This window comes from Setaria italica, chromosome IV (assembly GCF_000263155.2).
Source record: "Setaria italica strain Yugu1 chromosome IV, Setaria_italica_v2.0, whole genome shotgun sequence".
Classification (NCBI taxonomy): domain Eukaryota; kingdom Viridiplantae; phylum Streptophyta; class Magnoliopsida; order Poales; family Poaceae; genus Setaria; species Setaria italica.
The window spans coordinates 38,333,812-38,360,559 of NC_028453.1; the positions used below are offsets into that span (position 1 = coordinate 38,333,812).

General features: G+C 44.9%; 4 protein-coding genes and 1 long non-coding RNA gene across 7 annotated transcripts; 1 reads left to right on the forward strand and 4 right to left on the reverse strand.

Moving 5' to 3' along the window:
• Positions 1 to 2,768: 2,768 nt before the first annotated feature.
• On the forward strand, positions 2,769 to 5,467 carry LOC101766921 (tubulin beta-1 chain). Its single transcript, XM_004966237.3, has 3 exons — positions 2,769 to 3,281; positions 3,561 to 3,830; positions 4,532 to 5,467. Exons 1-3 carry the CDS (start codon positions 2,888 to 2,890, stop codon positions 5,203 to 5,205), a joined length of 1,338 nt encoding a protein of 445 aa, XP_004966294.1. The 5' UTR covers positions 2,769 to 2,887; the 3' UTR covers positions 5,206 to 5,467.
• Positions 5,468 to 5,814: 347 nt separating this feature from the next.
• Positions 5,815 to 8,006, reverse strand: LOC101767324 (patellin-4). The gene is made up of 4 exons (XM_004966238.4): positions 6,830 to 8,006; positions 6,613 to 6,737; positions 6,361 to 6,505; positions 5,815 to 6,266 (listed from the first exon to the last, which is right to left on the reverse strand). Exons 1-4 carry the CDS (start codon positions 7,871 to 7,873, stop codon positions 6,003 to 6,005), a joined length of 1,578 nt encoding a protein of 525 aa, XP_004966295.1. The 5' UTR covers positions 7,874 to 8,006; the 3' UTR covers positions 5,815 to 6,002.
• Positions 8,007 to 8,834: 828 nt separating this feature from the next.
• Positions 8,835 to 15,659, reverse strand: LOC101767722 (twinkle homolog protein, chloroplastic/mitochondrial). 2 transcript variants are annotated; one of them, XM_012845062.2, is made up of 21 exons: positions 15,318 to 15,659; positions 14,665 to 14,795; positions 13,453 to 13,508; positions 13,279 to 13,336; positions 13,052 to 13,195; positions 12,821 to 12,904; positions 12,650 to 12,730; positions 12,507 to 12,572; positions 12,289 to 12,402; positions 12,154 to 12,201; positions 11,973 to 12,058; positions 11,822 to 11,882; positions 11,527 to 11,709; positions 10,996 to 11,127; positions 10,856 to 10,917; positions 10,659 to 10,715; positions 10,364 to 10,495; positions 10,107 to 10,203; positions 9,892 to 10,026; positions 9,715 to 9,782; positions 8,835 to 9,605 (listed from the first exon to the last, which is right to left on the reverse strand). In XM_012845062.2, the coding sequence occupies exons 1-21, from the start codon at positions 15,589 to 15,591 to the stop codon at positions 9,422 to 9,424; spliced, it is 2,253 nt and encodes a 750-aa protein (XP_012700516.1). In that variant the 5' UTR covers positions 15,592 to 15,659; the 3' UTR covers positions 8,835 to 9,421. The 2 variants fall into 2 exon arrangements, with proteins under 2 accessions (XP_012700516.1, XP_004966296.2); XM_004966239.3 differs by having other exon boundaries at positions 10,632 to 10,715.
• Positions 15,660 to 18,696: 3,037 nt separating this feature from the next.
• On the reverse strand, positions 18,697 to 20,113 carry LOC111256965. 2 transcript variants are annotated; one of them, XR_002677280.1, is made up of 2 exons: positions 19,471 to 20,113; positions 18,697 to 19,004 (listed from the first exon to the last, which is right to left on the reverse strand). It is a non-coding gene; the product is annotated as an uncharacterized LOC111256965 (long non-coding RNA). The 2 variants fall into 2 exon arrangements; XR_002677281.1 differs by having other exon boundaries at positions 19,490 to 20,107.
• A 4,173-nt stretch (positions 20,114 to 24,286) lies between these two features.
• On the reverse strand, positions 24,287 to 24,589 carry LOC101768132 (auxin-responsive protein SAUR71). Its single transcript, XM_004966240.3, has one exon. It carries the CDS (start codon positions 24,587 to 24,589, stop codon positions 24,287 to 24,289), a length of 303 nt encoding a protein of 100 aa, XP_004966297.2.
• Positions 24,590 to 26,748: the final 2,159 nt, after the last annotated feature.

The window sequence follows — 26,748 nt, forward strand, 5'->3', positions numbered from 1 at the left end:
TGAGGCCACCACACTTGACCTGACACAATTCTAATCACGGCAACCATCATCACTAGAGCCTTCTAGAGAAAAAGAGGGAGGGGAGGGAGGGAGGGAGGGCATGGAGCTAGAGAGGGGGGTCAAACTGCATATTCAATCAACACTGTTGGCTGCTGCCGACCTCCATAGTTGCCGCCAACCTCCACAGCTGTTGACGAGTAGGGCTAGCAATCAAAGCCAGACTAATGGGTGGAAATTTGCACCTGCCCAGTGGTCGTCTATCCTCCAAAATCCAGCTAGCGTAGTTGCTGCTGATGTTCGAAAAAGTTGATAGTGAGAGACATAGAGAACATCGGGTAGATGGAGTATCTATTTGGATCCAGCAACAGAGGAATAGATCTAGTACATGATGGGGGAAACTTGAGGGTAGCGGCAGCCACAAGATGGTCATTCAAAGGTTGGAGAGGGACGTGGAGGATAAAGGGAGCAAGAAAACCAGCATATGCAAGGGCTTACGAGGCAATGGGCATCATCATATACAAGAGGGCTAGGATGTGGCGGTCGATGGTGTCATGAAGATGAGACGCCACATAGAGGTGTGCAACCACATCCACGTGCATGGACATAGAGATGAGACAGATGTGTGTACACACACACACACTTGAATTTGACAGCAAGAAGCGGCTTGGAAGTGTCAAATTTATGGGTTTCACCAAATTGTCTTAACATCACTGAAAAAGATTTTGTATGACGGTTAAAACAATATTTACAGCGCGGCCCACTTCTACTTTTCGCAGATAGAAATAGCTGTTTCCTAGAGGCAGACTACCAACCACCCTTTGTGAGGGCGGTGATGGTGTCACCCACACGTGGAAGGTTTCCGGGGGCGGCTCGCTTCATGGTTCAGCCATACAAATGATTCTCCAAGGATGGGGCGAAAGCTAGCTACAACAACCTCTCTCTTTTTAGGAGCGGACGAACTTATTTACATCTATTTCAAAATAAATACATCTAGGATAAAAAATACCCGCGTGAATAAAAATACTCAAAAGTATATTCCAACAAAAATGTATAAATATTTATATTGCTTTAGTAAATACAAAAAGATTTCTATATCAGTTATTCTCTTTTCTTCTGAAAGATATGCATTGAGAATATAATGATTAAAAAACATACTCTCTCCATCCAAAAAGATGCATTCCTTACTATGTATATTTGGACAATGGTTTGTCCAGATATATAGCCAACTATGCACTATGTTCGGGATGGAGGGTGTAGATGATACCTTAGTCTGTTAAATGACATGATTAAACATAAATATTTATATCTATTTATTTTAAAATAAAATATCAAAAAATTAGCATAAAAAATCTAGGTACCCGCACTATTTGCGCGGGCCATTGCTAGTTTATATTATTATCAAGAGGAAACGAACTGGGCAGAAAGAGAAGAGCTCTTGCTAATGTTGAAAACTAACGAGATTTATTAACCATCAGAAGTAAATCAAAGAGGCCAAGACGACGAGACGCGAGAGTTTAACTTTCGTCACCACCCAATCACTTCCTACTCGTAGATCAAGCTCGTCAGTAGTCCTTCCGCCTGTCGCCGGCGGGTGCCTCGTTCGCCCACCTGAGCACGAACCACAGGATGTCGGCGATCGCGCTGCCTCCCTCCTGGTCCCGGCCGCCGCCGGGAACCGCAGGCGGCGCGACGTGTTGTGCCGACGACGGCGACACGGCTTCCGCCGCCAGTTGGCCGGTAGGCCCCTCGCCGAACCTGGCGTTGGCTGGCTCGTACTCGAGCACGCGGGTGGCGTGAGCCACGGCGACGGCTGCGTAGAGCACGAGCGCGGCGACAAGAACGACGCGGGCCATTAGCTCCGGTGCGATCGAGAGCTTGCCCTCGACGTCGACAGCTTGTTGCAATGCTCGAGCGAGATTTGCTGCTGCAGCTTCCACGGAGCAGAGCAGTAATTCAGTACATTGCGACTGATCGAACCGGGCTATATATAGTACACGATTACGAACAGAATGAATGTACATGGATGCTGAAACGAAACTGAAGTAATTGGACAGTCAATTGCCTGCCATCAAGTGGCGATCGGTCAAAAATCGCCAAGTTACTGGATCAGCGCGTTTCTGTTTGCTTTTTTAATCTCTGTCTCTCTCCCGTTACATCGGTGTTGAAGAGGCACTTCAATGGCAGTGAAGCTGTTTAACGCCTCAGCTTGTCACAAGCTTCTGCTAGATCAAGTACGGTTGCTCACTAATGGTTGTTGGCGTAGCTTGGAATCCAATCCAAGTATATACCTAACTTGCAAGTGCAGAGATCTCGGCGACGACGACAGCTCACCGGACGCCGGCCGGCCGGCTATGGCGGCGATGTGCGCGCGCGCGTATCCATCCAGCCAGGGCCCCCTTCCGCTTTCACGGGCCACGTGATGCGCCCCCTGCGCTTTTGGCCCAGGCCCAGCCAGCGGCTCATGTGGATTGCGATGCGCGCGCTGGCGCTTTGTGCCTTTTCCAACCGTACGGTCGCTGGCGCATCGACGTCGGGGGCGTCGGCGACACATCAGATCCTCCGTCCGTTTTGCAGGGCAAAATAGTAAAAAAATATATACGTAACGGTCACCATCCAAAATGACGATCCCGTTTGAAATTCGAAAGAAAAAAATGCGTGTTTCAAAAGAATTTTCTGGATATCTTTGTACGGGGAAAAAATCTATTCAAAATGGCCCACCGCATTTCAGTTCTGGTGCGCTCCAATAAAATCTCTTCCCACCCCTCTCCTACCCCTCCACACTTCACTCCGCGCTCCGCCTCCCCAAACCTCCCAAACCCCACCGCCTCGCCGGAACCCTAGCCCTCACCCGCCGCCGCTGCCCCGCCCCGCCCCCCAACCCGGCGCCATGAGAGAGATCCTCCACATCCAGGGCGGCCAGTGCGGCAACCAGATCGGGGCCAAGTTCTGGGAGGTGATCTGCGACGAGCACGGCATCGACCACACCGGCAAGTACGCCGGCGACTCCGACCTCCAGCTCGAGCGGATCAACGTCTACTACAACGAGGCCGGCGGCGGCCGGTTCGTCCCGCGCGCCGTGCTCATGGACCTCGAGCCCGGGACCATGGACTCGGTGCGCTCGGGACCCTACGGCCAGATCTTCCGCCCCGACAACTTCGTCTTCGGCCAGTCCGGCGCCGGCAACAACTGGGCGAAGGGACACTACACCGAGGGCGCAGAGCTCATCGACTCCGTGCTCGACGTCGTCCGTAAGGAGGCCGAGAACTGCGACTGCCTCCAAGGTATGTGTGTATCTAGCCGGATCTGATGTTTTCCCCCATTTTCATTTCGGTTTCTGGAGCCGCGTGCCTTCTGGATCTAAGGTTTTATGCGGCATTTCGGTTGTTCTGAGCTAGTAGATCTGAACTTTAGGACCTAGATCTAAGCGGTTCACGAGAATTTCTTCAAATTGAGCGGTTAATTCATGGCCATTTTAGAGGTTACATGTAGTCCTTGAGTGATTGTTGAGTTAGATAGCTGCCAGGCCTAGTTATTCAGTATGCATTTTCTCCTTACTGCAGGTTTCCAGGTCTGCCACTCGCTGGGAGGAGGTACTGGCTCAGGAATGGGCACACTGCTCATCTCCAAGATCAGGGAGGAGTACCCGGACAGGATGATGCTGACATTCTCTGTCTTCCCGTCGCCCAAAGTGTCTGATACTGTCGTGGAGCCCTACAACGCCACGCTCTCCGTGCACCAGCTTGTTGAGAACGCGGATGAGTGCATGGTGCTCGACAATGAGGCTCTCTATGACATCTGCTTCCGCACGCTCAAGCTTGCAACACCAACCTGTAAGTGCTGAATGCTCTTCAGCTTTATGTCGTTCAAAATGTTTACAGTTCAATTTTTGCATTTCTTCAGCTTCTGTTGTTGATATTTAGGTGGCACGTTCTGGTTCATAGAAGAAATTTGTTTGCTTATGTGTTTGCAACATGATGATCAGTGATTTTCTATCCCAACTTCTATTGTTGATAGTATAATAGCTGGTTTGCTTATGTTCTGCGAATTGGTTACACAATGATATGCCTGTTCATGCTTGGTGCTGATAATCCTGTTAATAATAATATGCGAGCTGTGATTCTGAGGAGTGTTATGATTTTTACATTGCATTCATTTCTTTTTCCCTGGAATGCAGCACAAGCAGAGTAGTTGTTGACTATGCTTTGGAAACATGCTTAACTCATGTATTGCCAATACACAGTTTTTTCTATTCTACTTGCTATATACATGTAAACACTCAACTTACTTGTTATATACATGTAATCACTCAACCAATAAATTGTTTAAATTGAATGGTGTCACTGTGTGTAATGTTGTAGGGGGTTGATATTGTTCATCCTTGCTTGTCTTCTAATTAATATTCTAGTCCATATTGTTATCTTAGACGCCCAAAGTAATATGCCACTGTCATAATCTGGTTGTTATTGTTGTACATGCAAGTATTTTGGTGCTCTAGTTGGCACTTCCTTTAACCTTGTCTTTTATGGTGCAGTTGGTGATCTCAACCACCTTATCTCTGCAACCATGAGTGGTGTCACATGCTGCCTGCGCTTCCCTGGTCAGCTGAATTCTGACCTCCGGAAGCTTGCAGTGAACCTGATCCCCTTCCCACGTCTACACTTCTTCATGGTCGGATTTGCTCCACTGACCTCGCGGGGCTCCCAGCAGTACCGTGCCCTCACTGTACCAGAGCTGACCCAGCAAATGTGGGACTCCAAGAACATGATGTGTGCTGCTGACCCTCGCCATGGCCGCTACCTCACTGCATCCGCCATGTTCCGTGGGAAGATGAGCACCAAGGAAGTGGATGAGCAGATGCTGAACGTGCAGAACAAGAACTCATCGTACTTTGTTGAGTGGATCCCCAACAACGTGAAGTCGAGTGTGTGTGACATCCCGCCCAAGGGCCTGAAGATGGCGTCCACGTTCATCGGCAACTCGACCTCCATCCAGGAGATGTTCCGCCGCGTGAGCGAGCAGTTCACAGCCATGTTCAGGAGGAAGGCCTTCTTGCACTGGTACACGGGTGAGGGCATGGACGAGATGGAGTTCACTGAGGCTGAGAGCAACATGAACGACCTGGTGGCCGAGTACCAGCAGTACCAGGATGCCACGGCGGAGGATGAAGAGGAGTACGAGGAGGAGGAAGAGGAGATTGCTGAATAAGCTACCTTTCCCTGTGCTTGCTACAGATGTGATATCCCTTGTATCGCTGTTAGTCATTATGTCGCTTGAGGTGCTTGTGGTGATGTTAGGTGATAGGTGGGTGGTATTTCTTATGAATGCGATGTTGTGGTGAAAAAACTGCATTTCTTTGTGTTTATGTTGCTCAAGCTGTTATTTCTATGAGGTAGCTTAAATCATTGTTGTTATACCATTACTCCAGCAGTACAAGTGTCTTATGCATTAGTAGAATTCATCAGTAATATGTTCGGTGGTGCATCGGCAGTTTATGTTAAAAGCTTCGATTATTTGTGTTTATGCGATAGAATTTACGTGTGTTAAGTTGGAAGATCTGATGCATTCGCACCAATATTACCACAAATCTTCCGATGAAATCGAAGATGCCAATTCCTCCAACAAAATCGAAGAGTAACGTTTGCAAGGAAGTAAGAAACCATCACAATTGCGCATTAGCTTGGTTGAAGCAACACGGAACAATTGGAGTGGACACCCAGGCCCGATGATACCGCAGATCATAGACAGCTTGGTTGAAGCAGAGGACGGACGGACCATGGTGATCGGTGAACGCTCGATTGCTCAATGAAGCACATGGAATTTTTGTGATACCAACTCTTCTTTCTATTCTCAGGTAATGAATGCCATGCCGCAACAACCACCCCTCAAATAATCAGCACATGAACACAAACAATGTACTCCTCTCTCTTACACACACAAAGAATTCCACACGATCAATTCTCAGCACATCTCTCAGCCTCCAAAGAATTCGGTTGCGATCGAGCTCAGCACTTCTTGGCGCAGGGACTCTTGGCCTTGTACCTGAACAGCACCTTCTTCTTCTTGTGCGAGGTGTTCTCGACGGTGAGCACCACCTTGCCAGGCTCGCCGGCGCGGAAGGAGTTGCGGACCGCCTCCTCGCCGGCCCCCATCTTCTTGCCCTTCCTGACGATGATGGTGTAGGAGCCCTCGTCGGCAGGCACGAATTCCTCCTTGTAGTTCACCTCCCAGCCCAGCACCGTCAGGTCCCATGTCAGGGTGGCATCAGCCTGGATCAAGACCAAACACAATTCCGTCAGAACAACTCTGCATCCCGGCCTGAATTGTCTGAAGAAACTTCTTCAATGTATGTCAGTGCGGTACCTCAGTGGCTTCGATCTCGATGGTCTCGGTGGAGCTTCCCTTTACTGTTAGCTCAGTGACCTCGCTGTCATCGGCGGAGAACTCGGTGTCGCTGTCGCGCTTCAGGCCGCCGTACTTCACCGGGATGGCCTCAATCGGAATGTACCTTCAGAAAGGGGAACAATGTTTGTCAAAAATTGTTCGAAATTACGCACAAAGCTAACATTGCTTCTTGCAGGCATGGCAACAAGACAGGCTTTACGATTTACTTACTTGAGGAGGGTCTCAGTGACCTTGGACGGGCGAGCAATGACGAACTTGCTCTTGGTCCGCTGCGTCAGGAACGGGTAGAACAGGGTGCTGAACGCGTAGTACCAGAACGGCACGTTGATCAAGATCTGCAGGTTAAATCATACAAAGAAAACATATTAAATCACACGCGTCGGCCAAGAATTCTGAGAAGAAATTTCTTTTGATGATCGGTACTCACGTTTCTTGCGACGAGCTCGGGGTAGTTGTCCTGGAACAGGTCGAGCACCTGCTTGACGGCGACGCGGAAGTCCTTCTTGGCCGGTCCCGGCGAGTTCTTGAGGTCCGTCACCTGCAGCAGCGACGCGGCCCCGCCGGGCTTGAAGTCCAGCTCGGCGACGTGGCTCTCCATGGCGCGCACCCGCCAGCGGAGGAACCGCGCCTTGCCTTCCTCGGAGCCGAGCGCCTTCTTGTACACGGCGTCGTCGGTGAACACGCCCATCGCGTTGTAGCACACCGGGTGGCCCTCGCGGTCGGCGCCGTCGAGGTAGCACGCGCCCGCGAGCTCCTCCGGGAGGTCGGCGTCGGCGCCGGCGCTGAAGCCGGGCCAGTCCCTGCGCCAGCGGAGGGTGCGGCGGAGCATCTCGAACGCGGCGCCGGCCTTGAAGTCGCGCGCGCGGAGGAACTTGAGGAGCACGACGTCGGTGGCCTCGTCGCCCTTGCTCGGGAGCAGCGGCACGCCCCACAGGGCGATGTCCTTGTCGACGACGACGGCCGCCGCCGGTTTCTCCTCCTCCGCCGCCGCAGCCGCAACCTTCTCGCCCTCGCCGGCTTCCTTCTTCTCGGCCTCCTCCTTCTTGCCTTCCTCCTCTTCCGCCTCCTTCTCAGCCTCTTCCTTGCTTTCCTCCTCCTCTTGCTTGCCCTCGGCTTCAGCCTCCTTCTTGCCGCCCTCCTCCTCCTCCTTCTCCTCGGCTTCGGGCTCATTCTTCACTTCCTCCTCCTCTTTCTTCTCCTCAGGCGCCTTCTCAGCCTTCTTCTTGGCGTCCTCCTTCTCCTTCACCTCCGGCTTGCCGTCGTCGAACAGCTTGCCCTCAACGATGGCGGCCTCGACCTTGTCGCGGAGCTCGGCGAGCGCCTTCCGCTCGCTCTCCTTGAGGTCATCGAGGAAGTTGCTCTCCTCCCTGAACGACGCGTTCTTGGACACCGCAACCGCCTCCTTGGCGCTCACCTCCTTCGCCGGCGCCACCGCCTCTCCGCGGTTCCCTGACACAGCCTCCACGGCCATGGCGCTCACAGTCACAACACGCAACACCGAGCACAATAACTCGGCAGGAAGCAGGTGCGCAGATCCCCCAGCAATCAATGGAGGCGGCGGCGGCGGCGATGAGGAGAGAGAGAGAGAGTTGAGTGGAGAGGGGAGGAGAGGGAAGAAACGGCTATATAGTGAGGGAGGCAACGGCGCAACGGCTACGGCGGGGGCGACCAATGGGGTGGCGACAGGTAGGCGGGTAGAGAGGGAGGGAGCCGTTGGGTCGGTCCGTTGGGCTCGTGGGGCCCGTGGGCTGCGCCAGGCGGGTGTTGGCTTTGCTTTTGCGGTGGTGCACGTCCAGCCCCCCAACCCAACCTGCCAACGGCTAGCTTGTTATAGCTTGCTTTGTTTACTAGTGGCTACAAAAGCTAAAGAAGATAGCAGAGAACAGAGATGGCCTGTGCTGTGCTGCAGCTGTGATGGCATATGCAAGGCTGTTCTCCCCTTTTTTGGGGGGCCTGATTGCTAATCTGACAGCTTGGTCTTTGACTGGACAGCTATGCAGCTCAAGACAAAGTCATGTTCACAACTTCATAGTGCTGTGTTATTAGGATTTAGTGTGCAATCATGCAGGATTTACAAGCTGGCCAAGGCAAGGTGGTCTGGCACTCTGGCTTGGCAAAGAACAAGAACACATTGCCCACACCACACAGCTGCAACAGATGTAGGTTACAGGTACAAATGTACAGAGCAAAGCTACTGACCAGGTGGTGCCTATGTGGCATGCCCTTCCTGGTTGCTAAGTTTTTGCCCTCATGTGCAGCTGGTTGCCAAGCACTGACAGCCAAAATGACAAGGAAAGAGCAGAATCCACAATTATAATCAATGCAAAGGGGGTAAAGGACCAAATGATTTGAGATTTTGGAAGCATTCGTTCATGGTTGCAGCTTCCACACAGCACAGGCAGGGGCCAATCCAGTTCCAAAACAGGTTGACGGGGGAGGTGGCCAATTTAAAATGCTCGGCACATGGTTGATAGATTGCATTGCATGTGTCCGGTCGAAGAAACGAACACCTGATTTCACAATTCTGGCACATTAAATATAGGTTCCCAGGTCACTAGGTCAGGTGTATAGAAGTGTGAACAGATATCAATTGATGCCCTTCCAACTGCTACAATTTTTGTAAAGGCCTACATGATAACCCAGCTGCTCATTGTGCTAGCTTCTGGTGTGGCAATTAATTACATAAGCTTACTATACACCACCCCGCCAATTTCTTGTATCCATCCGAATGAGGTTAGCCTCCAACCCCATTTGCAGCAGGAACAGTAGGCACTTGAGGTTTCCAACCCCATATCACAGAAGAACTAGAGATAAGTACGCTATGTATGAGGTGAACAGTGAACCTAGCTGCAACAGGCCATCCCCAGAAACAATGGTGCCATCTCACTTGCGCCAATTGACACAAGTAGAGAAAAACACCCAAGAACATGTCCATTTCTTCTGAGCCATTGAAACCCGAGCAAACTGAATTCAGGATTAAGGATTGTGCCAGGCAGTTAGTCTTCAGCAGAAGGCCGACCTAAAAGAGAGAGTCTAGACCAGAAACCGAGTCATCTTCAGCCACATGCGGAACTGGCATCTCATATGCCACATTGTCCTTCGTACTCTTTCCATAACTGTTTTTTCGCGTTGCGGTTTGTGCTGTTGCTGCCGTTGCGGCTGCTATGGTGGCTTTACCAGCATCCCTGAATTGACCAGTAACCCTGTAGGAAAAAATGTTAAATTTGGCGATTCGCTGAGCCATGTAGTTTGATGACTTGATAAAGACAATCCATGCTCAAGAAACTTCAACATCAAAAATAAAGGACACACCGGTCATATGTCAAGAAAGCATCTCCTATTTGTCCAATCACTTTGTTCCGCACCTTCCTCACACAAACCTACAATAACAACCCAGATAATAGAACAGAGAGTTAGGAACATCATTAAATCTCAACAGAAATAAAACAAATACAGAATTAGATTGAAGCAAGGATAAGCAAATGTAACCTGCACGACATCAAGAGGGCCTGCATTTTTATCCCTGTTTCTGTGGATCACAATTCCATTATCACATTTGTTTATGAAATGTGCACTTCCACTTATGTCATACATATTTGGTGGGCCTCCATTCCAGTTATGGAGCTAGCAGAGAACATGAACTCCAAATAAGACCTCATTGGATGTCAACAAAACTGATAACTGATTATGTACAGTTTGATTACCTGTCTAGGATGAGCAACAAACCATACATGACATGAATGGTGTTGAGCAAAGCGCTTAATCTTGGTAAGAATCTGGCTGACGTACTCTGTCTCTGTTCTGTTAATGACACAATAATGTGACTTGCCAGCATATATAAATACTAACAAAGCTACAATAAGCTTATTGGGGAAAAGATATTTTATAACACACATGAATAACAATTATCAACAAATCTGTAAATGGCCATCATGCTTCAGAGAGGTAAAGTAATGCTTACTGGTTTGAGGGGCGCTGATGGTCAAGTTCGTTGTAAGGGTCAATCACAAGACCACGCACTCCATGTCTTAGAACTGCAGCTTTCGCAAGGTCAAGAACCCAATTAATAGATGGAAGGCTATCATCTTCACACCTGTAACAAGAAACATTTAAATATGAAGACACGTACCATCTTTCAAGAGAAGCATATGATTGGAGAGAAGGTACATTCCAGCAAATTAAGAGAAACTCAAGAAAGTGGCAGATCTACTATCAAATTTGATAAATACCGGATAAGATGAAAAGTTTCATTCAACCATTGTTTTCCTGCTTCAAATTCATCAGGAGTCATTCGCTCTGCAGACCCACCATACCTGCAGTAACAAAAACAAAAAGTGCTTAACCAACTCAAAATAATCATCTTAACCAAACAAACACAATGAAAGTACCAATGATCCTCTAACAGAGATAATTAATGAGATAAACTTTAGGGACACTAATGCAGACAACTTACCTAGCATCAAAGAATGGTTTCTTAATGCGCTTCTCTAAGAGTTTCCTAGCATGCTCCCTGACCTAAACACCAAAAGCTCCGTTATTTGAAAGCGTCCAATGAGATTAGTTAGCTGACATCAAATACTAACAATGGCTTGCCTTGTTTTCCATTGAGCACAGAACAAATTTCCACCCACTTTCTTGGTTTATATTGCACAACAACGCATCAATCCACTCACTTTTACCAGAATTTGGTACTCCTGTTACTACAGTCAACTCCCCAGGCACAACCTGAAAAGGGCAAAACAATAGGACAATGTGACACATTGCTGGTAATGAATGGCAAACTGCAATTACATCCCCCATATGCTCCATGGCAGTGTAGGCCATCTATTCTGTGCTCACTAACCATGCAATGCAAGTCATATTGTTCAGGTGATATTAATGGGCCATAAACAAAAGGATGACGGACTTCTCTCATTGAATTTTAGCCAGATAAAAAAAATCAACTTCTACAGGTTCAATAAAGCAAACAGATTGCCAAATTCAACTTCAGTCAGCGAAGGAAACCTTCTGTGATGAAATAAACAAAATATTGTACTCTTAAAATAAAGAAGAAAGCAAACTTCTGCTTGAGAACCAACCTTCAACATAAAGAATAAGGAATATTGAAATGCAACTAAAAGTTACCTTGTAAAGGTCATCCATAGATTTCCATCCAGTATGAATACCAAGCTCATCCCCATGGGTTCCAAGATAGTAATTATCAATCTCAGGGAAGAAATCTTTGAATGCAAAAAGGCCTCTTATAGGATACAGTTCCGCGTCTTCTATAACCTTTCTCAATGCTTGCGGACCTAAAAACATCAGTACCTGTAGGTCAAAAGACGTGTTACATAATGACAAAAGGCATCAGAGCCAAGTTTCAGATACTGATTCATGAACACGTGAAATGAACCCATGTGTTCCATAACAATTAACAAACCTCATTTGCATCTTTGCAAGTATCTGTCTCATTCTTCTTTGGCCACTTAACTCTCCAACATCTGATTGCATCAAATGAATTAGAAAAAAGAAAATGAAAAAAAAATGTTGCATAATTTTTCACAAAGGTTAACGCTTGCTGATGCACAAACCTTTCTTTACCAAGTCGACGAGCAAGTTCTTCAGCCAGAGCCTGGCCTGGAGGATCAGCATCGGTGGCAAGTATTATCCTAGATGTCTATTCCCATGTGCCAGAACAAAGTCAGCAAAGTGATACCTGTGTGCTTCAGAAAATAAGTTTATACATGATTGAATTCTGAAGAAAACTCTCACCGAGTCAAGATAGTCTTTGCAGTTCCACAGATATTGATACTTCTTATCCTAGCTTTACAGAGAATGTATGCAGACGTTAGGTCACAGATTGTCGATAGAGATTTACTTTTAGCAATACCAGAAAATAGTTCTAACCTGCTCTTTGTCTGGGATTTTACTGGATACTTTTGGTGGTGCACCATCAGGCACGCTAACACAATTACGATAGCCAGCTTCATCCATCGACAGCTTGTCAATTTCACCCTCAACCTGAAATGCCAAACAAAAAAAAATTGCAAACATGGAATCAAATGGGTTGAATAAATTTTCTGGGCAAATTTAACTGTAAATCCAATGGGAGATCATGAGCATACAATGATAATATCTTGTGCACGCTTTATATCATCCAGACCATAAAAAATTTTCTCCGTGTTTGCCTCCTGACACATAGGAAAAATGCATATTGATAATAATATAGCAAAACTAATACATTGCAAAGAGGAAGAGGACCACAAACCTGTGAAAATTTCTTATCAACTTCCCTGTATTTGCAGCCAACAACAACACCATCACGTCTGTAGGTGAAAGCAATGGATATCTGCAAATGGGGGAACATGCTTATAAATTATAATCTTATTACAACAGCTGATGCGACCAAACTACAACTGCCACAGCAGTAGAGCTATACCTTATTTTTCCATTTACGTTGCATTACTTTATTCCTTCGAAGTGTTTCCGCGGATATCCTTCTCTCAGAAAAGTACGTTACAAGCTGCCAAAGCATTTTGTAGATACAAATGATTTCATTAGTATACATCAAATCAAAAGTAAAAGAAAAAATAGCATCTGGTTTTTAGTTTTACTTTCATGGTTTACAAAACACCAATTCTGTCATATATAAGTAGCAATCGTTAATTACCTCATCGCAAAGTGGCTCAAGATTGAGGTCCTCTTCGCTGATTTTTCTGTAAACCTTTTTTGCTGCCTTGTTAGCTTCGACCTCTTGATCCGTTTCACTTTCTATGTCACCTTTCGCTTGGGATACCTTGGGAACTCCATCAGGCTAGATAGATAGAGAGGGAGAGAGAAGGAATGACATCAAGATGGTTTCTTAATTCATTTTTTTCATTCTTTTGGTGTACGCACCTGGATAAAACCTCTCCACCCACATGTCGATCTAAAACAAGTCCATGTTGCGTTCGTACTGATGAAATAACATAGAATGAAGATCAGGAGAGAGGCAGCCCCTGAAGCATATAGCTGAAGAAACAACTCTAACCAATAAAATCATATATTCAGATGTGATATGTGACAACTCACCCATCCATTCGGATGTAGACACTGAGGCTCAACTCCTCATTAGATCCACCATTGCACTGGCGAACATAAGGAAAGTTATACATCATCATTTTTGCTAGATAGCTCAATATCAAAAACACAATGGATCACTAAAAAGAAATTATACATCCATGTTGCGTCCAGGTTAACATGTTATCTTGAATCTAAACAATTTCAATGTGTGATTTAGCGATGGTCACTTCTCGGGAACAATTTATTACCATCCTTCGTATCTTAAATCAGATAAGATTTGGAAAGCCAAAATCCCCCTAAAAATAAAAATATTCATGTGGCTAGTGCAACAAAACGCTATCCTAACTAAGGACAACCTGATTCGACGAAACTGGCATGGTGATGTGAAATGTTCCTTTTTCTCTGAAAATGAATCTGTTAATCACTTGTTCTTTGAATGCTCTATGGCTAAATTTGTTTGTGAGTTTGGTTGCCTTTGTTGTTGGGGCGACCTGCAGACCAGGTTCCTTTGATCAGTTCTGGGTTTGGGCTGACAGATCTATGCCTGGAGGCAACCGTTTTCATATGGTTGGTCTAGCCGGGATATGTTGGGCAATATGGCGATCTAGAAACTCTGTTTGTTTTGAAAAGAAACTAGTAAGATCTCCTATTGAGATCATCTGCTTAGCTTCATCTTTTATTTTCTTTTGGGCAGAGTTACAACAGGAGGGAGACAGAGAGGCTCTGGAGGCCGGAGCTGAAGCACTCAAGTCGGTGGCGCTGAGCTTCCACCCACAGGAGGCTCCAACGGCGGACACGGGTGTGGTCTTGCTGCAGTAAAAAGATGTCATAGAGGAAGATGTGAGGCAAAAGTTGAGTTCAATTCAGTTATCTTGCCAATAGAGTAGTTATGTCCAATCTTCAGATATATGTCGTATGTCATCTGAATTTTGTTGCCTTATCATGTGAGCTGAGAAAGGAAGACTAAAATGTAATAAGGCTTAGTGCTATATTTATCTTAAGGGGTTTGGTTTCAGCTGGGTGGCTTAGCCCTTGGGTTGCTGAGCATTCTTTTAAGACATGTACTGACTTTGTAATTTCGTTGCTTGTTCAAGTAATGAAATCAGGGCAGTGCCCGTAATGGAAAAGATTGCTTAGTTTTAAAGCTATGTATAATTCATAAAAAGGAAGTCAAATGGAAGCAGTGCAGTAAGGTTGTAAAAGAAACCACATGCATCCTACCTTGGGGCACATCATGCGCTGAAAATTTCCAAGCCTCCACTGCTTGGGATTAATACCTTCACTTTTCAACTTCTGAACGAGCTGCCCAAGTCTCTCCTCAGATGCAGCCTTGTAGTTGTTCTCCGAATGAACTGTTATGTCGAACAGACATCACAAAGATTAAAAACCAAATAGGAATCTGCATCCAGTTGTTATGAGTTATAACCAGAATGAAAATAATTACACTGTCAAAAGGTACTAGCAGCTTAAGTAGACGATGTGATCACCTAAACTACTGGAACAGTGAAATTTGGCAGCATAGCCAGTGCGGTGTACCACCAATTAACTTAACACCCAACTCCACTTAACTTACAGTTCTAAGAACATTTAAAATCAAGGTTCACTGTTCACTGAGTTGCTCTGCTATAATTCCAATGCCAACTAGTGACATTACCAGAAGCATTTTTCAAGTGTGAGCTCTCTAGGGGACACAAGAACACAGCACGCCATAGCTATCTAGAGGTCAAAGATATTACAATAGGCAACAAATTGGTATATCAAACGTGCAAATTAGCATAGTTTCCCGGGTGCTCATCTCCCAATCCAAAGGAGCAACAGACCCACTTCAAACTTTCAGAGCAACGAGTGTTCCAGAGCAGCACAGCGCATATTACCGTTCCTGGAGCGCACGGTGACGGGTCCCGCGGGCCGCGCGCCCGGGGCGCTCCGGACGCAGCAGGCCACCTCGAGCCGCCTGGTGACGCGACCCCCCGCGAAGGAGTGGAGCAGCCGGATGCGGTGGCCCCCCGCGGCGGCCGCGGCCGCGGCGACGGGGAGGCGGCGGCGCGCGGCGAGGAGGAGACCCGAGTCCCCGCCGGCCGCGGCGGCGGAGGAGGAGGCGGAGGCAGCCATGAGGAGCAGCGAGTGGAGGGACAGCCGCGGGGGCATCACGGGGACGGCGGGTAGGGGTCTCGGCAGCCTTGCTGGGTCAGAGCGGAGCAGCGAGCGGAGGAGGGGGCAGGCCCGCAAAAAGTAAGCCCCGCGTTGGGGGTCTTGGGGAAGAAGGAAAGAGAGAGGAGAGGGGCAGAGCCGAGGATTTTCGGATTGGGTGGGGAGGGGGTTTAGGGTTTTGGCCGGGCGATGTTCCCGTTCCCGGGGTGCGCCCGTGCCTTACAGGTGGGTCCCAATGTCCAGAGGCTGTTATGAATTGAGGCTACCTCCGTGAATCCAAACTGTCAGGTGGGTTTGAGAAGTTCCTAAAAAAAAAGGTGGGTTCGAGAAATTTTGGAACGGCGAACTCGGCAGAAGAGAAGACGCCGTTCGATTCGATTATGAAAAATGATACGATACTTAGCAATACTGTACAAATTAATTTTTCACTGAAGGTTGAAAACTGAACAAAATTTGTAGCTTTATGGTCAATTCGGGGCTCCTATATATCTCGTGGAAGATAGATAGAAGTTGAAATTTTTAGCCACCAAAGTCCATCTCAATCTTATCTTCTTCTTTCTCACCTTCTTCCCCAACCCTCTCATTTGATGATGGCCCACTAAAAAAATGTTGGATAAAAATATTGTCCAACATTTTTTTAAAAAGTTGGACCACCATTTTTTTTCAAAAGTTGAACCAACATTTTTCAAAACAGTTGAGCTAACATTTCTTTAGAAAGTTGAATTCAACATTTTTCGAAAAAAAAGTTACGCCAAAAAATTTTCAAAAAAAGTTGATCCAACATTTTTTAATTGTTTCAACATTTTTTAAAATATTCTTGATTTTTCTTTTTTTGCCGCCGGCCGCGCCTTCTTCTCCGGATCCGGCTGCCGACGAGCATGCGCGCAGGTTGGGGCGACACAGGGGCCGGCGAGGGCGGCAATGTAGGGTGGCGGGCCGTGACGGCGCCAGCGGGGGCGGCGGCGCAGGCAAGGGAGGTAGGGGGTGGGAGTTAAGGTTTAGATTTGATGCATACGATGGATCTCATTTCTTACACGCGCTTTTTTATTATTCTAGCAGACAGAGTTGCTTTGATAAAATTGATTGGAAAGCCCCAAATTAGGTTCAATGTGTTCCTACGTGGATAGGTTTTCCGGGTCAATTCGGCCTGGTGGCTAAACTTTTTTTCTTTTCTTTTTTGAGATTACCAAACTATTTTTCTACCGGCCTATCTATCATCGGAGCCACGGCCCACACGGTAGCCTACCAATCTCTCTTGGCAGGCACGGCCCAAGGCTCGCTCCTCAATTCCACGTGCAAGCACGCGCCCATGCAAGTTTGATTCCTCTTCCGAAGCTCCAATCGCGGCGCATCTCGCCGTCGTCGCCGAGCCGCCGCGCCGTAGAGGCGTGCTAGACCAGAGGGCTCCGTCCCGTCGCATCCATTCAACACGAGCAGACGACTGGCGCGGCGCGCGCTTGAATTCCAACCCTCCTCCGCAGAGAAACAGCAGCCGTGCAAATACTGCCTCCACTGACGAGACTGGTGATCTCTGATCTGTGACGTGCTCAAGGTGCTATTACCTGCATGCTTATCTCTAATCTCTCTCAGTCGAGTCGTGACCGAAGCTGAGTCGAACTTGGTCTCTCTGACTCTCTCTCTCTCTCTCCATGTACGTTTTCACCCATGGTCTGCGTTCCCTTTTTACCAAAGATTAGACGTCCAAGCTCCAGATGTAAAATCATCAGCAGCAGGGCTGTAGAAACTGGAGCGAAGAATCGTCGGTGACCGCCACGGATGTCCTCCCCAAGAGCACCGATCGAACTTCCTGATCGTCGCCATCATCCTCCACCGTAGCAGCTGAACCTCTGGCTCTTCCAGATGTACGGCTCCGTCAATTGGAAACGTGCTCCTGTATATAAATATAATATCTACACCAGCTTCAGCTTGACGTTAGGCAATGGGGCCGTTCGCCTGAGCCCTGAGGGCTGAGTCCATTCAAACAGTCAATCGGCCGTGAGCCTTACGCTCGAGACCGCAGAGAGAGAGATGTGGCCATCCAGAGAAGTTAGTAGCATAAGATCTCTTTCTATCCTTTAGTATAATTTTATCTTACTATTACTAATTGGAGACTCATTTTAAAACTTTCATATGAAGCCACCTAGGAATTCTAGGTGGACACCATAGAAAAACAGAGAAATTCTAAAAATTCTCTTAAAAAAGCAAAACATCTAGCCATCAATTAGATAGGCTCAATCATCGTAGCCATTGTATCTATTATATTTTTAAAAAAATTACCCACATACGCTATTATGAAAATAGTCTAAAATAACCCACTAAATCTATATCTAAATTAAATTACCCACCTCTGCCATTATATAAAATAAATTAAAGTAACACCCTAATCTTCATCTAAATTACCCACCTATGCCATTATAAAAAATAATTTAAAATAACTCCATAAATTTGCATAATTGCCTACCACTAACATTATAAAAAAATAATTGTATCTAAATCACCCACATAGGCTATTATTAAGAATATACCCAAAGGTACATCAATATACGATTTTAAATTGTCTATTCTTGCACTGTACATAATAATAATTAAGGTATATACACATGCATGTGAAACCTATTAATCTATGACGGAAAATTTTCATCACAGATCGCTAAAAAACTATCATAAAGTAGTGTCTTCGACGATTTCGCATATTGTCATGTATTAAACGTCACAAATTACACCCCGTGACGTTTCTTGCGTAATCGTCACAGATCAAAATAATTCGTGACGTTTCTAATTCGTCATAAAATAGTCTCAGGCCCGCTCAGCCCTACGTTAGTGGCAAAAATAAATGTCATACACAGGTGCCACATAGATCATCATAGATTAAACAGCCACATCACCAACGGATAACATGGACATTGATGTAGCTGCTGACATGGATAATGACGTGGACAATGATGATGATATGGATGCTGGTGTGGATGTTGACATCATCGGGGCCCATTTGAGAAGTAGGCCTATAAGCTGGGCTAATTTTTTCAGCCCACTATTAATTTCAATCGTACCCACTCAAATTCTAGCCCACTAACACAGTTCATAAAATTTCAGCCAACCAAATTTGAAACGGTTTTTCAACCTATTTATCATAATACGAATTTCAGCCCAATACACAGTTTTTCAACCCATTTATCATAATTCAGTGAAACATCAAATCAGATACAATATCTCAAGCTTTCATTCATCATCAGACATTTTTTGATCTAACATCAAAAGCAATGCACCATGGCATAATACCATCAGGCCCACAAGTCACGAGAGCAAAAGTCACGTTGAGCTTCTCCATCTCCTTTGTGTCATGAGCTTTATCTGTCTTGCTTCTCCATCGCCTTTGTGTCATGAGCTTGATCTGTCTTCAAGTTCAAGCGCTGCAAAAATATACTGTTGTGAATAGCAGGAGCTTGATCTGAATAAACTAAGGTTATGTATTGAATAAACAATATATTATTATCTGTATGCTGAATAGCAGGAGCTGTTTAGGTTAAATAATTTACTGCAAGGATACCTAATGACAAAAGCAATAGCAAGCTCCCTCTCTGAAATTCAGTTTATCTCAGCACACCCAAGATATACAGATCATAAAAGCTGCAGTTTGACTAGAATTTGAAGCAAAGATATCCGTTAAATTGGATTTGTCATCTGAAGAAAAGAAACAGAAATCAAAACTGACATAGGTAAACAAACAACTGGCACTAAAACACTACCAGATTTATCTCACAGTTTATCATTTGTACCTCTAGAATCTACCACGGCCATTCAATTTAGAGTATAAACTATCAGTTTAGGATATTAGCAAGACAGTACTAAAAAAATAGAGCAAGGAACAGAACGTACGAGAGGGAGAGCTTCTCACGTAAAGAGGTAGATGCAAATCTGGATCTTGGAGTTTGATGCAGGAAGATGAGCAGCAGAAGTAGAGGTCGTAGAAGAAACAGAGCAGCAACAGGTCGTTGTTGTCGTCGAAGAAGACGCAGAGCAAAAAGATCGAGCTCTAATTCAGGAAGGTGAAGAGGTTGCATATCTACTTCTCCGTAACATTCTCCTTGTCCATCAGCAGTGCCAGGAGGTTGCAGATCTTCGATTTGCAGAATCTTGGGATGGGATTTGGAGAGGGGAACATTCTGGTAGTGGTGGGATTTAGAGGCGAGGGATTTGCTAGTTCATGGTGTTGAGTTGGGGCTGACGGGACCTGGGATTTCGTGGAGATGGAGAGGGGTGTGTTGCTGCTGGTGGTGGGAGCTGCCTCGTTTTTGTGGAGGGAGAGCGCTAGAGCGCCGCCTCCACCGAGAGCAAGGGACAAGCTTCCGTCAGCCGGCGCTGGGAAGCGGCGTCGCCCGGCCCCAGCCCCGGCTCAGATGGGGAGCGATGGCACTCCGCCCAAGCCCCGACACTGATGGGGCCGTGGGGGCCTGCCCGGTGCTTGTGCCGATGGGGAGCGGCGGCGCCCCGTCCTGGCACTTGCATGTGGGTTGGCGGTGCATGGATCTGGAGAGGGTGACGAGGCACGGGAGAGGAGGCAGCGGTCTATTCGATCCAATGGCTAAAAGATGTGCACTTTCATGGGCCAAAGCAGTTAGACAGGCCAAAATTGGGTCTGTCTCAGCAGATTTCACGGCTTAATATTTTTCATTTTCTTTTTCCATTTTAGCGCAACTTGTCAAGTAACTTGCAAAATAATATAACGTATATACACCAGTATATTTTTTAAATGTAATAGATTATGTATAAGGTGTCTTGTATGAGTTTCAATAATTTTTGAACCAAATTTCTATTTTCTATGGTTTAAATGAATTTCTACGTGCTTATCGATAGTAATTCCAAATTGAACTATGTGTACCTCGAATAATATTAAAAAAATTGCAAAAAAATTATATTTAGCCTAATATGTTCCATTGTAGCCCATATCCTAGAGATAGATGAAAAAAATAATTTTATGCTAGGGATAATTCAACCTTCTATCTCCAAATTACCATTGAATAATTGAAATAATATGTAAATTTGCTCAAGCAATTCTACAAACTGACATGGCAACATATTTTGGGTTCATAAGCTTGCCATAAAAAGATTGAATCATTTCAATAAAGTGGGACTACACATTCTTCACAAATAGATACATCTCTCACGTTGTTTCACAAAACTTAACTCAAACATTGAAGTTTTCATACCTTGGAGCATTTTCAAACTCGTATGCACCTCAAATTTGGACACAACCTTATATTTACCTTAGCATTGGAAAATATGAACTTACATTAGAATTGTTTGGGGGAAAATGTTTTTTCTATTTTGTACTTAGGTGGAATAAGACAAGCAATGTAAAAAAGATCCAAGAAATAGAAATTTACATACAAACAAACATCATTAAGTGAAAGAGTATGATTTTAGAAAAATTTAGAAAAAATAAGCATCAAATTTGGATTACTTATGATGGAGAAATACCAAGTACAAATTTTTATCCTAGATTAAAAAGAGAAAGAGGAACTATTCATCTATTCTTCATCTGAATCAACTAAATTCTTGTTGTTTTATATAGTATGATTCGCTTTGGATTAACCAAATAACATTGTAGTTCATTGGTGTTGCCTTTGTTGAGCGGTAGGTCCCTGGTTCGAATCCACTTCTACTACAATTTTTTCCCCATTTTTTAGCTCCTCCAGGTGGCACAACACTATTGGCCGAAACGAATGCGCACGGATTGCGAAGCGCAATCCGTGGCATCGCCGCTTAGCCAAGATTGCAGTGCCGCGTGGTGATTAGTGGTTGTATCAAGCACACCACGGCCGCAAATATAAGATGTTAAAAATAAAATGCCACAACTAAACACAAAAATACAACTTTTGTAGTGGTAAGGCTTCTACCTCGATAGAGAGAGGTTGTGTGTTGGTGTAGCCTAGTAGTAAGACACTTGAAGTTGTTGTGTAAAGTACTAGGTTCAATACCCCCAAGTTACCATATGTTTTGTTTTCCTTTTTCCCTCCCTAGGAGTGCACCAATGTTTTTGAAAACAAAGTAACGCATCTAAGTTTTTTTTAAGTAAGCAATGTATTTTTTTGTCAAGATTGTGGTTAAGTATGGTATCAAATCTATGACAATTTTTATTTTCAATCTATGATGGTTACCGAGGTCCATCACAGAAATCGGGCCTGAATTTGAGCATGGATGGGCCATTTGAAGATCTGTGATGAAAATTCACAAATCAGATGGTGTAGCGTTAATGATATTCTGTAAATCCATCACGAAGAATTCATCATAAATTAACAGGTTTCTTGTAGTGATGATGTGTGTCACTATTTATAAATATATTGAGGAAGTGATGAGAATATAGATTTTTATGTTAAAATATAGCTCAAATTTAGAGTCCATTAAACAAATTCAAGCACATACCTGCAATGGAAAGTGAAAAAAGGTTCTAAATGTGAATGAAAACGTTGTAGAGTAATTACTAACTAAAACCTATCACAATAGGTTGAAGATAATAATTATATTTTTCTATATAAGTATTGTATCAGCATATTTAACAAATGAGAGAGCTCAAGTTAACAACTTTGGTCGTAAGCTATGTGCCCTTATTTTTTAAAAAAATTGGAGACAACGCATTAATTGTAACAAGACACACTAGAAAATCGTCACAAAATTTAAAACAGACTTAATAATCATAGCCATTTGTCTATTATATTTTCTAAAAATTTACCCACCACTATTGTTGTGAAAATATTCTAATAGTATATGTGGGTAATTTTTATAATGACATATGTGGGTAATTTTTTAGAAAATATAATAAAAACTATACTGACATATAAATTATCCACCTCGGTAATGTATGGTGGTAGTTATAATTGTGAGTGAAAAAAGTATGAATTTGATGAAAAAAGTGTACCAATTAAAATCAATCAAAATTGGAGTGTTAGAAGAATATTAAATAAATAAATAATCACAAATAAATAATTTTGATTATTAGATAGAGAATCTATTTTTTAAATAACTATAGTTTTTAAAATTCTTAGCCCGTGAAGGAGTACGGGTTGATGAACTGGTGTCCCAAACAAAAGTTTGACATATAGCACGTGCCATCCTTTTAGATTCGTTATACATTTTTTTTCCAATGGTACGGTGCTATCGGGGCTACGTGAGTGTGTGGCAGCCAATCTGTTCGTATTGGTCGGCGTTGACATGTAGCGGTCAGACATTGCATCGCGTTGAACATCATCAATAATAGAGAGGAGGAAACGTATGAACGAGAGTTGAAGCCTCACAAGGTCAGGAGTTTTAGGTGCGATATTGAAACTTCTTTACGGTACTAAACGCCCTAGTCATTTGGAATGCAACGACTACATGATGCACTTGCATGTCTAGAAACTTCCATACATGTACACCTAGTACGTCACTACTACAACTTTCCTCCTCCTTAAATTTTCCCAAAAAAAGGAGAAAAAACAATAGGGATGAAATGAGATGGCCTGCTGCTAGTTTTTCTACCACCTAGTTGAGAACTTGAGATCATCCATTTGTATTATTGCGCCTGTGTGGCGGTAACAGCTCAAAAAGATTCACAAAACAGTCGTAACAGGGGGGCATGCACATGGCCAATACCAAAGCATACTACACGCTGAAAATCCCAATAGTACGTAAATCATATCATTGCGGAATATGTACACTGTTACTTTAAAAAGTTTCTGCCCTTATTAATTATTACTGCATGATCATGTCCCAAGTCCAACCGTACAAGAGTAGCAATAATCATTACATGTACGGTAATTCCGCTCTCTTCCTAAAGGATTATCAATTTATCATTGAATTAAGGTGAGCAACGACGGCTAGGGATAAATTCCGAGTGCTAGTGTGTGAGTACACTATCAAGGGGATTTGAACTGGAATTTGTTTTCCATGAAACGAACTTTATTGTTCGTTTGTTACATTGGTGCTGGACTTAGGTAGCTGGAGATGTCCCCGTGTTGTCGCAATTGTCTATTCTTTTTTGCTAAACAAAGTACAGACACAATCAGCCACTCACCACTTCGCTGTTGACCGACTACCCTATGGAGTATTTGTGATCGAGTCTTCAGAAAAATTTGTTCTATATATGTTTATTGGATTCCACTCTGACTAGGGACTAGTCTTCACCATTTATGAAATAGGAGGTACAAAACTAACTCAAATGTACTAGCACCGTCGGGGAGAATCTGCACACCAGACGGCGATACGCGCGCCGCGTTAGGACATTACTGAAAACTTGACTCGACTGCGTACTAACTTGAAAACCTACGTACTCTGCTCTTAAAACTTGACTTGAAAACTTGATTCCTTCAGATTTCGTTATACAATGCAGGAATGAAACCAATATCATAAGAGAAGTATATGTGCAGAGTGAACACCATCCATTATTCCCATGAACATTGACAGGAGGCCTGATCTTAATTACACGCGCACTGCAATGCGCCGATGCATGTAGCTAGCAAATCCTCTCCGTCGTCGATCTTGTCCGAACCAAGAAACCAAATAATCAACACGAAGAAGAGCGGAAAGAACAGGAAAGTAAGTACTAATTCTAGTATATCCCAACCATCATCAGCACTAAGCTAATGCGTAATTAACACGTTAGGCTCTTAATTCAGGTCCGATGCATGCCTCCCTTAGTTAAAGAAAGGATTAGTTCCTACTTCCTAGTAGAGCGCGGCGAGGAGACGGCGGAGACGGCGGCGAGGACGTCCTTGAAGTGGCGGACGTCGCAGGGCACCCGGAGGACGCCCTCCTGCTTGTACCCGAACTCCTGCGCCGCCATCTCCAGGAGCGCCGCGAACGACGGGTGCCGCAGCGCCTCCACGCGGACCACGAACCGCTCGCCCTCGCCGTCGCCGCCGCCGTCGCACACCAGCACCGGCACGCACCCGCGCGGCACGCCACCGCTGCCGTCGCTGACGCGGTCCGAGAAGCTCAGGCGCCGCATCAGCTCCCTCATCGTCGACGTACGTACGCCGGTGTGCGTCCTACGATCAGCCGACGACGGTGAAGACGACGGCGAGGGTCGCCGGTGCATGCACTATGCAGCTATAGCTAAACCTTGATCTGCATGCGTGTGGGTTGCGTTGGCTGTGCGCGCTTGGCCGGCCTCTGGCGAGCTGCTTTTATAGGGTTAGGGCAGGCCGGCGAGGGCATGCGAAGGAGATGATGGGGAAGTAACCGATGGGCCAGTGAGCGTGCGCGTGCGTCCTAACTCCTGAGAGAGAGAATTGGGGGCCTGGCGTTGCCCTGGGGTCAGCGGAGACCACGCACGCAGTGGGTTTCAAAAATGCTGGCTATCATGAGCATCTTTGAAAGTTAAGAGAGCCTTGAATTTCCTCTTTGACAATGCGCGGGAATCGAAGGTAGATGTGGATTTGTTGCATGCTACTCCTTCCGTTACAAATTGTATGTCGTTTTAACTTTTTTAGGTTTATATATATTATTATGTAAATTGATAGATGCATAATAATATCTATAAATCTAGAAAAGTGAAAACAACCTACAATTTAGAATGAGGGAGTAGCACGCTAGCTACGAGGATGCGTCTTATCTAGGAATTTGACACACTATTTTGATGGGATGGTATACCGTCTTATCTAGAAATTTGATGCACTGTTTAGATGGGATGGTATACCAAAATGATATTATTTTTGTGAGGAAATAGACAAACAACCAGCTTATTATCACCGTATCAGATTAATTTGGTTGTTCTTTGAAATCTTTATTGTGGCGTCCACGGTATTCTCAAAAGCGGAGATATATGCCTAAATTCAACATTTAGGCGACCTTGCAGCTTAAAACCATCGATGGTAGTGATGAGTGATGCTAGCAAATAGTAGCCTCGAGCACGAGCAAAATTAAAGGTAGAAGGCGACTTATGGGGTGTTTGGATACTAGAGGCTAAATTTTAGTCCTGTCACATCGGATGTTTGGATACTAATTAGGAGGACTAAACATAAACTAATTACAAAACTAATTGCAGAACCTCTAGGCTAAATCGTGAGATGAATCTATTAGGCCTAATTAATCCATCATTAGCGAATGGTTACTGTAGCACCACATTGTCAAATTATGGACTAATTAGGTTTAATAGATTCGTCTCGCGATTTAGCCTAGAGGTTGTGTAATTAGTTTTGTAATTAGTCTAGATTTAATACTCCTAATTAGTGTCCAAACATTCAATGTGACGGGACTAAAATTTAACCCCCTCCTCCCAAACACCCTTTAAGGCCACATGATGATGAGTGATCTAGTCTGAGCAGCATTCTTGTAGATTCAGTCGATTAAACAAACAAGATTAGCAGAACCAAATCTTTGTATGGGTCTGGAACTCTGGATTAGTGGATTTGATAGTGACCTAACTCCCTCCACGCGGCAGCTAAAGGACAGCCGATCGGTTGCACATGTATCATGAAATTCTCTTACCTTTTGGTCTAGCGTGGACTTTCTGGGTTCCTGAACGTGCGAGCTGGTATGTAAAGGTGGGCTTGAAATTGTTGCCGGCGCAAAGCGAGCGACGACCGACCGCCACTCGCAAGCTAACACGCACATTTTGGAAGGACCACGAATGTAAGCATGGTGCAGACAATGAAGGACACCTAGATATTCATTGAATCCGAAAGAAAAAAAAAGTCAATGATAAAACATTGCTATTTGGTTATGCTAATAATATTGTTAAATCAATGGAGTATGTTTTCTTTATGTAAGTTCAACAAATAAGTTGGATTGCCTTATTTGCCTTACACGCAAATAAAAAAAAAACAAGCATGGCTAATTGGTTCTGCCAATCTGGTTAAGTCCATGGAGTATATTATTTTATATGCAAGCTGAACAAACAATTTGGATTGCCTATGCAAAAGGGGCAAGTATGCATAACAAAACCAAATTCCCCTGTTTTTTCAAAACGTGACTAAACTTTATATGATTGATTGGAATGAGTTGCCCAACGGCCGAATAGTCACATCGTCAAGCGGGTGGATGAGAAAAAAAGGAACAAGAGTCGTCCGACCCCGAACCAGCAATGGCGAGGCTCAGTTTATCGACAGAGAGGAACAGCATTTTCACTCGCATCGAGGATAACAAAACCCAATTGCATATACCATTTGTGTAAGTAGT

Bases quoted from the DNA above. Each gene is read 5' to 3' on its own strand.
- LOC101766921 (XM_004966237.3), top strand. From the start codon at position 2,888: ATGAGAGAGATCCTCCACATCCAGGGCGGCCAGTGCGGCAACCAGATC. The intron at 3,282-3,560 runs GTATGTGTGTAT...TCCTTACTGCAG, and splicing joins GAACTGCGACTGCCTCCAAG to GTTTCCAGGTCTGCCACTCG. The intron at 3,831-4,531 runs GTAAGTGCTGAA...TTTATGGTGCAG, and splicing joins CAAGCTTGCAACACCAACCT to TTGGTGATCTCAACCACCTT.
- LOC101767324 (XM_004966238.4), bottom strand. From the start codon at position 7,873: ATGGCCGTGGAGGCTGTGTCAGGGAACCGCGGAGAGGCGGTGGCGCCG. The intron at 6,738-6,829 runs GTGAGTACCGAT...TTTAACCTGCAG, and splicing joins CCGAGCTCGTCGCAAGAAAC to ATCTTGATCAACGTGCCGTT. The intron at 6,506-6,612 runs GTAAGTAAATCG...CCCTTTCTGAAG, and splicing joins GTCACTGAGACCCTCCTCAA to GTACATTCCGATTGAGGCCA.
- LOC101767722 (XM_004966239.3), bottom strand. From the start codon at position 15,591: ATGCCCCCGCGGCTGTCCCTCCACTCGCTGCTCCTCATGGCTGCCTCC. The intron at 14,796-15,317 runs GTAATATGCGCT...TCGACATAACAG, and splicing joins CACCGTGCGCTCCAGGAACG to TTCATTCGGAGAACAACTAC. The intron at 12,059-12,153 runs GTGAGAGTTTTC...ACATGGGAATAG, and splicing joins GCAAAGACTATCTTGACTCG to ACATCTAGGATAATACTTGC.
- LOC101768132 (XM_004966240.3), bottom strand. From the start codon at position 24,589: ATGAGGGAGCTGATGCGGCGCCTGAGCTTCTCGGACCGCGTCAGCGAC.